This window comes from Capricornis sumatraensis, chromosome 16 (genome assembly GCF_032405125.1).
Source record: "Capricornis sumatraensis isolate serow.1 chromosome 16, serow.2, whole genome shotgun sequence".
In the NCBI taxonomy this organism is placed as follows: Eukaryota; Metazoa; Chordata; class Mammalia; order Artiodactyla; family Bovidae; genus Capricornis; species Capricornis sumatraensis.
Genome location: NC_091084.1, coordinates 49,749,657 through 49,760,773, shown reverse-complemented (window position 1 = coordinate 49,760,773; position 11,117 = coordinate 49,749,657). Strand labels below are relative to the sequence as shown.

General features: G+C 42.7%; 1 protein-coding gene across 1 annotated transcript; it reads left to right on the top strand.

Annotated features, from left to right (window-relative positions):
• The first annotated feature begins 586 nt into the window (after window positions 1–586).
• OR52B6 (olfactory receptor family 52 subfamily B member 6) lies at window positions 587–1,597 on the top strand. Its single transcript, XM_068988496.1, has one exon. It carries the CDS (start codon window positions 587–589, stop codon window positions 1,595–1,597), a length of 1,011 nt encoding a protein of 336 aa, XP_068844597.1.
• The last annotated feature ends 9,520 nt before the right edge of the window (window positions 1,598–11,117 follow it).

The following is an 11,117-nucleotide window of genomic DNA, read 5'->3' as shown; positions in this document are numbered from 1 at the left end:
GGCAGAAACTAATTGGGATGGAGAAGTTATCAGTCCTGTGAGACAGACATCTAGACTAGAGAGGGAAGAAAGTAAAGACATTCTTACAACATTGGTTCATAAACATTAGCTGTAATCAGAATCACCTTGTGATCTTGCTAAAATAGAGACTGCTGCTCCAGTTTCTGACTCATTAGGTGTGTGGCAGGGTCCAAGAACCTGCAAGATCCCTGGTGATGCTGACGATGCTGGCCTGGGGACGGCACTTTAAGAAGCATTGCTCCACAGCTCCACACCTTCCTTCATATTCTAGGTGATAGCACCACACTGCAGAGCCACAGTGTTTTCAAACTCTGAAGATGCCTGAAAGTCTTATAGCCGAATAGGGTAGAGGGTCTGAATGATGACACTGAGATTGACTGTGGACAGGGTCTAGAACTGTGTACTTTGCACAGACATTGGGTGTGATTTTTCTATAGAGAATGTGCATGTGTGCAGAACCCATCATGGTTGTAGAATCTGTGAGTGTGTGCAGACCTTGTGGCTGATTGCAAACCATTATGTGCACTCTGCTAATAAATACAAAGTCTGAAGCTATTTTTCCCCTATGGCACAGGTGAGATCTCTGCAGAAAATTATGGCCTTTTTGTCTGCTAACAACATAGCTGCTGTGAACAACTCTGATACTCGCCTGGCTGGCTGCTTCCTTCTTGGTATCCCTGGGCTGGAGGACCTACACATCTGGCTCTCCATCCCCTTCTGCACCATGTATGTAGCTGCCCTGGCAGGCAACGGCATTTTAATTTGTGTCATCCTCTCCCAGCCAAGCCTGCATGAGCCCATGTACATATTCCTGTCCATGCTGGCCAGTACTGATGTCTTACTCTCCACATCCACCATGCCCAAAGCCCTGGCCAACTTCTGGCTAAGTTCTACCCACATTTCCTTTGATGGCTGCCTAACCCAGATGTTCTTCATCCACTTCCTTTTTGTGGCTGAGTCTGCAGTCCTCCTGGCCATGGCCTTTGACCGCTATGTGGCCATCTGCTCCCCTTTGAGATATGCCACAATCCTCACCAGCACAACCATTGGAAAGATCGTGGCTGCCACGCTAGCCCGCAGCTTCATCATCATGTTTCCATCCATCTTTCTCCTCAAGCGCCTGCACTACTGCCGGGTCAATATCATCGCGCACACATTTTGTGAGCACATGGGCATTGCCCGTCTGTCCTGTTCTGATATCTCCATCAATGTCTGGTATGGGTTGGCAGCTGCTCTGCTCTCCACTGGCCTGGACGTCATCCTTATTGCTGTTTCCTACATTCACATCCTCCGAGCTGTCTTCCACCTCTCCTCTCAAGATGCCCGGTCCAAAGCCCTGAGCACTTGTGGCTCCCACATCTGCGTCATCCTACTCTTCTACATCCCTGCCCTCTTTTCTGTCTTTGCCTATAGGTTTGGGGGGAGACATATCCCACGCTATGTCCATATCCTCCTGGCCAATCTCTATGTGGTCATCCCACCTATGCTCAATCCCATTATTTATGGAGTGAGGACCAAGCAGATTTTGGAAGGGGCTAAACAGCTGTTTTCAATTTTTGTCAAAGGATCTAAATAAATGCTCTGGACTTGACTTCAACTTAATTCCTTTCTGTACGTCTTCTCATCTCTACATCTTACATTTATCCCTGTGTTATTATCATCCATATTCCAATTATGTAAATACATGTTCTACTCAAATCCACATTTGACTTGGAAATCTATAGTAATAGTCAACCCCCTTTCTTCCATCTATTATTCAAATACCTCCTGGTTCCCCTCTAATTCAAGGAAAATCTAATTAGGAGAAATGCTCTAACTTAACTGAAATTTACCATATAAACAGGACTTTTCTTTATATCTACTTTCATTTTCTCCTTGATGTGATAATCAATCACACATATAATTTTTTCATTTAGATTTTCCAGTTCAACATCTTTCTCAGAATGGGAACCCTTGAGAACTGTCATGCTTATAAACTCACAGTCCCTTCAGATATTTATTTTTATTATCAGCTATACATGTCCATAATTACACATGTTTAAATATCCAAGTTCAGAGATGCTAACACAGCATCATAATAGGTGAAGTAAACACATCCATTTACCACCAACTAAATGTGGCTCCCCTGGATCATAGAAAAAGGAAGAGAGTTCCAGAAAAATATCTATTTCTGCTTTATTGACTATGCCAAAGCCTTTGACTATGGATCCCAATAAACTGTGGAAAATTCTGAGAGAGATGGGAATACCAGACCACCTGACCTGCCTCTTGAGAAACCTGCAGGCAGATCAGGAAGCAACAGTTAGAACTGGACATGGAACAACAGACTGGTTCCAAATAGAAAAAGGAGTACATCAAGGCTGTATATTGTCACCCTGCTTATTTAACTTCTATGCAGAGTACATCATGAGAAACGCTGGGCTGGAAGAAGCACAAGCTGGAATCAAGATTGCCAGAAGAAATATCAATAACCTCAAATATGCAGATGACACCACCCTTATGGCAGAAAGTGAAGAAGAACTAAAAAAACTCTTGATGAAAGTGAAATAGGACAGTGAAAAAGTTGGCTTAAAGCTCAACATTCAGAAAACTAAGATCATGGCATCTGGCCCCATCACTTCATGGGAATTAGACAGGGAAACAGTGGAAACAGGGTCAGACTTTATTTTGGGGGGCTCCAAAATTACTGCAGATGGTGATTACACCCATGAAATTAAAAGACACTTACTCCATGGAAGCAAAGTTATGACCAACCTAGATAGCATATTCAAAAACAGAGATATTACTTTGCCAACAAAGGTCCGTCTAGTCGCAGCTATGGTTTTCCAGTGGCCATGTATGGATGTGAGAGTTGGACTGTGAAGAAAGCTGAGTGCTGAAGAATTGATGCTTTTGAACTGTGGTGTTGCAGAAGATTCTTGAGGGTCCCTTGGACTGCAAGGAGATCCAACCAGTCCATCCTAAAGGAGATCAGTCCTGGGTGTTCATTGGAAGGACTGATGCTGAAGCTGAAACTCCAATACTTTGGCCACCTCATGCGAAGAGTTGACTCATTGGAAAAGACTCTGATGCTGGGACGGATTGGGGGCAGGAGGAGAAGGGGACGAGTGTGGATGAGAAGGCTGGATGACATCACCGACTCAGTGGACATGAGTCTGAGTGAACTCCAGGAGTTGGTAATGGACAGGGGGGCCTGGCATGCTGCAGTTCATGGGGTCGCAAAGAGTTGGACATGACTGAGCGACTGAACTGAACTGAACTGAACTGAACTGTGGCTCAGCTGGTAAAGAATCCGCCTGCAATGCGAGAGACCTGGGTTCGATTTCTGGATTGGAAAGATGCCCTGGAGAAGGGAAAGGTTCCCACACCAGTATTCTGGCCTAGAGAATTCCATGGACTATATAGTCCATGGGGTTGCAAAGAGGTGAACATGACTGAGCGACTTAAACTTCACTTCACTTCACTTCAAATACAAAAATACCATTTCAAAACTTTTATCAAATAAGCATGGGCCACTTTTACCTGTTCCAGACAAAGCTTTCCTCAAAATGTAGATAACTGTATAGGAACACAGTCGTCTTTTCCATCTGAATATGTTTTGTATTTGAAAATTATACTCACAATTAAAATAAGTCAAATACCTACTCATATAATAGACAGAGACTTAACATATTCTTTAATAACTCATTATTTGTCTTGTGCTCAGCGGTGTCCTACTCTTTGCAGCCCCATGTACTGTAGCCCACCAGGCTCCTCTGTCCATGGGATTTTCCTGGCCAGAACACTGGAGTGGGTTACCATTCCTCCTCCAGGGGATCTTCCTGACCCAAGCATTAAACTTGCATCTGTTGTGTCTCCTGCTTTGGCAGGCAGATTCTTTACTCTTTTCATCTATTTTGTTGGGTCCTGAGAATATTTCTTCCTGTTTATTAGAGTTTTTCTTTTTAATGTTGGTGACTTTATACCTGGTCTAGAATGCATTCCTTGAGAAGAGAGGTTATTCTGAAAGGTTCTATCACTATTGCTCCAAACATAAGCACCTATACAAAGCAATTATGTATTGTGTATGTGCATAAAATTTGTATTTTAAAGATTTTTTAACATCACATTTATGCTCAACATTTATTCTTCTTTGAGTGAGCTCTTCTCAGCCCTGGGATTCAGTGTCAAGTAGAAGAAAGAACTGTGCTAGGTGCCAGAATAGTGAGTTAAGGCCAGGATCTACTGCTTATTCAATGAATTCTAGATGTTGCATAGTCCCAGTGAACTTCATTTTCTCTTCATCTGTAAAGAAGATGAAGATGACATAAACAATTCACTTCAAGTGTTCAATCATGTCTGACTCTTTGCAACCCCATGGACAGCAGCATGCCAGGCTTCGCTGCCTATCACCAAATCCCAAGGCTTGCTCAAACTCATGTCCATCGAGCTGGTGATGCCATCCAACCATTTCATCCTCTATCATCCCCTTCTCCTCCTTCCTTCAATCTTTCCCAGCAGCAGGGTCTTTTCCAAGGGGTGAGTTCTTTGCATCAGGTGGTCAAAGTATTGAAGTTTCAGCTTCAGCATCAGTCCTTCCAATGAATGTTCAGGACTGGTTTCCTTTAGGATTGACTGGTTGGATCACCTTGCAGTCCAAGGGACTCTCAAGAGTCTTCTCCAGCACCACAGTCCAAAGCATCAATTCTTCGGCACTCAGCTTTCTTTATGGTCCAACTCTCACATCCATGCATAACCACTAGAAAATATATTTATTAGAGTAAGCATTCAATGAATGTTCAGTTCATTTTTCTTTCCACAATGCTCTCTGCATCCTGAAGACAATATAATGAAAGTTACAGAAAGAAATTATCAGCATTTATCATGTGGAGGAGAAACCAGGAAAAGTTTTGGGTTCTGGATCTTCATTAGAATTCTGAATCTTCTGTATATTATTTTTTTGACTTTGGGCAAGTTACGTCACCTCTCTATATCTCAACTTTCTCATATTTAGAAGAAAATACTAATAGTACTTTTCTCCTAATGATTTGATAAAAGATATATATTATATAGAATGCATATGAGATACACATATATGTATATATTCATATATATATCATTTAATAGTACTTGGCATATAATAAATGCTTTACAAAACAGCTTTACTTGTATTGTTGCTTTAATTAATAGCTCATCCAACTCAATAGCTCATCACCTCATAATTAATATAAGGTTGTCTTGATTAGAATTGATGCTTTTGAACTGTGGTGTTGGAGCAGACTCTTGAGAGTCCCTTAGACCACAAGGAGATCCAACCAGTCCATCCTAAAGGAAATCAGTCCTGACTGGAAAGACTGATGTTGAAGCTGAAACTCCAATACTTTGGCCACCTGACGCAAAGAACTGACTCATTTGAAAAGACCCTGATGCTGGGAAGGATTGAAGGCAGGAGGAGAAAGGGATGACAGAGGATAAGATGGTTGGATATCATCACCGACTTGATGGACACAAGTTTGAGTAAGCTCCAGGAACTGGTTGATGGACAGGGAAGCCTGGGGTGCTGCAGTCCATGGGGTCGCAAAGAATCAGACATGACTGAGTGACTGAACTGAACTGAACTGATTATATATATATTTTATATATTTCATGCAATAAAGTCCAACTTCATTTTTTTAATGAGAAAAAAGAAAACAAGAATCAAAAATTTTAGTTTAATGTTTTAACCTAATGTTTACAATAATTGATTTCAAACAAATATAATTTTGAAATATCAAAATTAATACACTAAAAAATCTCTGAGGGCTTCCCTGGTGCTTCAGTGGTTAGCAATCTGCTTTGCAATGCTGCAGGCTCTGGTTCAATCCCTGGTCTGGGAAGACCCAGACATGCTGTAGGCAACTAAGCCCATGTGCCCCAACTACTGACGCCCACCTGCTCTAGAAGCCATGCTCCAGAGTAAAAGCATGTGTGTTCAGTTGTGTTGGACTCTCTGTGACTCCATGAACTGTAGCCCGTCAGGCTCCTCTGTCCAGGGATTATCGCATTAAGAACACTGAAGTGGGTTGCCATTTCCTGCTCCAGGGGATCTTTCCCTTCCAGGGACTGAACCCATGTCTTCTGTGGCTCCTGCATTGGCAGGTGGATTCTTACCACTAAACTACCAAGGAAGCTTAACTTATTATTAAATACATCTCAATTATGCTTCAGTTCAGTTCTTCCAATTATTTTTAATTGGTGAGTAAGCATGTTTTTGCTTTAAATTGTGATGGAAAAGTAAAGATCACTGAGGCTGAGACCTCAATATCACTATCTATTGGCCTGTTGAATTACTGAAGCCTACTAATCTTTAAGGGCTTCCCACATATACTAAAAACCACTGAATTGCCCTCTGTAAAGTGGTGAATCTTATGTTTTGTGAATCTCAACTTAATAAAAAAGTTAAATAACATGATCAATATCATACAAATAATAAATGATGAGTGTATAGCTTAATGGGGCTTACCAGGTAGTGCTAGTGGTAAAGAACTTGCCTGTCAATACAGGAGACATAAGAAATGTGGGTTTGATCCCTGGGTGGGGAAGATCCCCTGGAGGTTGGCATGGCAACCCATGCCAGTATTCTTTCCTAGAGAATCCCATGGACAGAGTAGCCTGGCAGGCTACGGTCCACAGGATGGCAAAGAGCCAGACACGACTGAAGCAACTTAGCACACACACATGCACTGTTCTTTAAAATCCTGATACAGTTCTTTCTTGCTTAGAACACACATTTCTTCCCCTTCCCACTTTCTGATTCATGGTGCAGCATTCTAGACTTGGAATGACTGAACGTATTTGAATTCACATTATAGGAGGTTTTTCTGGCTCCTCCTGCCACTTCCCCAGCCCCAGAAGCTTTTCTTACTTTCTGTTTTCTTCTGCACATGCAGGTATAGGCGAGTGAAGCCAGGAGGCCTTCATCCTCCCTTCAAAAGGTTTTGCCTCTCCACCAGGCTTCAGTAGTTGGCTGATGTTGGATAGAGACATGTAGAGAATTTTGCAGGTTTAAAATGTAACCCGTTTGCGGAGAAAGCATAGAAAAGCTGATCTCTGGCCATGAAGTGGTTGTGTAAAGGCCATTGTCCACCAGACCCTGGCCCAGGAAGCTAAATGGGATGGGAGAGGCAGCTTCTTGGATTAAGGCATTCATTCCTAGAATAAAGGAATTTAGTCATGAGATAAGAGGAGACTGAGAGGCCAGCAGCTTGCATTCCTTTCTCTTTCTGCTGCAGGAGTCCAGTTTCTTTTCTTTTCTTTTCTTTAACTTAAATTAGCACTTTATTGAAATATAATTTATATAGCATATACTACCTAAAAAGAGATACCTTTTGTGCTACGGTCTCCTAGGTCCGACTCAGGAGATAACTGATATACCACAGTAGCACACCGTTGTCTCAGATATCAGTCTGTCCTGGTTTGACTTCTTGAAGTCTCTGGATATAATGAGTGCGGAACATCTTGTTGACGAGCAGTACAATTCTCAGTCGTCTAGAGTTCAGTTTGTCTCAAGTCTTTCCTATAGTTCAAAGGAACATAGAGTCTTTGTCTCCTCAACTAAAGCCAAAGCTTCATAGAGGACAAATCACCCTGCCATTCTGGTGAGTAGCTGCTAAGCTGCTAAGTCGCTTCAGTCGTGTCCGACTCTGTGCGACCCCATAGACGGCAGCCCACCAGGCTCCCCCATCCCTGGGATTCTCCAAGCAAGAACACTGGGGTGGGTTGCCATTTCCTTCTCCAACGCATGAAAGTGAAAAGTGAAAGTGAAGTCGCTCAGTCGTGTCCAACTCTTTGCTACCCCATAGATGGCAGCCCACCAGGCTCCTCCATCCATGGGATTTTCCAGGCAAGAGTACTGGAGCGGGGGTGCCATTGCCTTCTGCGTAAAAGAAGTCAGAGAAGGACAATCTCACTAACCAGACAATAACTCCACAGGAGAGGTTTTTATAGTGAGTGACTAAGTATGGAAAAACTCTAGAAATTCCATGATCTAGGGTATGGATCTTTTATGGCCTGAGGGCAAGACTTGAGTTCTTTTGACAGTGATGGAAAGCTTGGGTCATAATACTACAACTCTCAGAATGGTTCCCTCAGAATAGGGCTTCCCGCTTAGCAGCAGCAGCAGCAGCATAGCTCAGTTGGTAAAGAATCTGCCTGCAATGCAGGACACCTGGGTTTGATTCCTGGGTCATGAAGATCCCCTGGAGAAGGAAATGGCAACTCACTTCAGTATTCTTGCCTGGAGAATCACATGGACAGATGAGTCTAGCAGGCTACAGGCTATGGGATCACAAGAGTCTGACATGACTTAGCTACTAAACTACCACCACAGACTGGTTCAGAATTTGAAAAGGGATGTGAGTCAAAGCACCCCAACGATGAAATCAACAGGCAGAATTTAACGGCTCAGACTGCAATTCCTATAGCCCAATAACCAAGTTTTCAGTAATAAAATGTGAGGACACAGAAAAAAAATCACCGATCCTGAGACTTTTTTTTACTCCACCTTCCCCACTGACTTTGAGAACATGCCAAACTCGCTTTAGATACTTGCTCACTCCTGCTGATCATGAATCCTTAATACTCAGCTCAGTGACCTGTATCTGCTAACTGCTCAGTAATGCATTTTCACTACCCTGATTCCCACAAGGGCTCACTGTGAACTGTGATATAGTTCACCAGACAAAGTAGCTGACACTTCCCACCCCAACCCCATCCATATATTCCTTTCTGGGGCACTTTTCCATCCTGTGGGAGAAAAGAAAAACAGGTTCAACTCAGAAATCACAGAACATTGCCCCCTTTCAGAAAGGTTTAGTATTACAGTCATAAAAGCAAGAGCAGGGTCCAGGCAGATTATTCTAGTGAACCAACAGGGGTCATGAGAAGATAAAAAAAATAATAACTCCAAGTTGCAGAGTCTGACAGACTTGTAGGAGACAAAGAGGAGTCTATATTATTTTCTTTCTGTGATCTGATCCCTGAAAAGGAAGTCATGTACTTCCTTCCACAAGCTAATTCTGAATAATTAGTACATTATTCTACAGTTATACACATATGAATACAGAAATGATCCCTGGCCTTGAAGAGTTCAATGTGTTATTCTTCAGCCTCTTGTTTCTTATCATTCCATACATAACTCCTTAGGGATATAATTACATTTTGTGGCTTGAACACTTGTACAGTGTGTTGACCCACAAATCTATAGTAAAATCTAGTGGCTACACTTTACTTGGAAGGGCTTCCCTGGTGGCTCAGAGGTTAAAGCATTTGCCTGGTATGAGGGAGACCTAGGTTCGATCCCTGGGTTGGGAAGACCCCCTGGAGAAGGAAATGGCAACCCACTCTAGTACTCTTGCCTGGAGAATCCCATGGAGGGAGGAGCCTGGTAGGCTACCGTCCACGGGATCACAAAGAGTTGGACACGACTGAGCGACTTCACTTCACTTCACACTTTACTTGGAACTCAGTGTTTTAATCTTATCTGAATGATATTCAAGATATGCTAGTTTGGTTTAAAAAAACAGCAACAACAAATGTGCATTTTTTCCCCCAGAAAATTGCTTTGTCTCTGTAATTCCTCACCTTGTGAACAGCTTCACTGTCTATCCAATAGCTTAATGCAAAAATCAATCTTAGAAATTTGGGATTAAAATATACACACTGCTGTATATATAATAGGTAACCAACAAGGACTGACAGGGAGACACACTAAATATCTTGTAATAACCTATAATGGAGGAGAATGTGAAAAAAGAATATATACATAAAACATACGTGTGTGTGTATATTTATATATATGGGCTTCCCTGGTGGCTCAGATGGTAAAGAATCCGCCTGCAATGCAGGAGAGCTGGGTTCAATCCCTGGGTTGGGAAGATCCCCTGGAGAAGGGCATGGCAACCCTCTCCAGTATTCTTTCCTGGAGAATCCTCATGTACATAGGAGCCTAGTGGGCTACAGTCTATGGGGTTGCCGAGAGTTGGACATGATTGAGAGACTAAGCACAAAACAGCACAGCACAGCACACACACACACACACACACACACACACACACATATATATACATATATATAGCTGAATCACTTTGTTGTATATATGAAACACAGCATTGTAAATTAACTATATTCCAACAAAAATTTTAAATAGAAAAAATCAGTTTCAGATTCCTCCTTCTTCCTTCCTCCAATATGCTGCAGTCAGTGGGCCTAATCATTCCATCTTAGCAACTTGTTTTATCAGTTCCTTCATATTTTCACTCTACTGCTTTAGTTTAGTTTCATCTGGACTGTTTCAATAGTCGTTGATCTCCTTAATTTCAGCATTGGGCATTTCCACGTCCCCAACTATCCATCCACGCTCGGATCTATCCAAAATACAAATAACTGCATTTTCCATTGCCTTTGAGAGAATAAAATCAAACCCCATGGAATAGATTAATCGGGCTTCCCAGGTGGCGCTAGTAGTAAAGAATCTGTCTGCCAATGCAGGAGACATAAGAGATGAGGGTTTGATCCCTGGGTTGGGAAGATCCCCTGGAGGAGAGTATGGCAATCCACTCCAGTATTCTTGCCTGGAAAATCCCATGGACAGAGAACCCTCATGGGCTACAGTGCCTACATAGGGTTGCAAAAATTCGGACACAACTGAAGAGACTTAGCACACACACACAATAGGAAATAGATGCTGCTGCTGCTGCTGCTGCTGCTAAGTTGCTTCAGTCGTGTCCGATTCTGTGTGACCCCATAGACGGCAGCCCACCAGGCTCCCCCATCCCTGGGATTCTCCAGGCAAGAACACTGGGGTGGGTTGCCATTTCCTTCTCCAATGCATGAAAGTGAAAGTGAAAGTGAAGTCACTCAGTCGTGTCCGACTCTTAGTGACCCCATGGACTGCAGCCCACCAGGCTCCTCCACGCATGGGATTTTCCAGGCAAGAGTTCTGGAGTGGGGTGCCATTGCCTTCTCCAGGAAATAGATGAACAGATACATTACAGGACAACAGCTATTCATTACCTGATCTGCCAGTTAATTTTAGGCAAACAAATGTAAATTGGGGTTCTCAGAGTTTCTTTGTAAAG

Coding starts and splice junctions, on each gene's coding strand:
- OR52B6 (XM_068988496.1), top strand. CDS start 587: ATGGCACAGGTGAGATCTCTGCAGAAAATTATGGCCTTTTTGTCTGCT.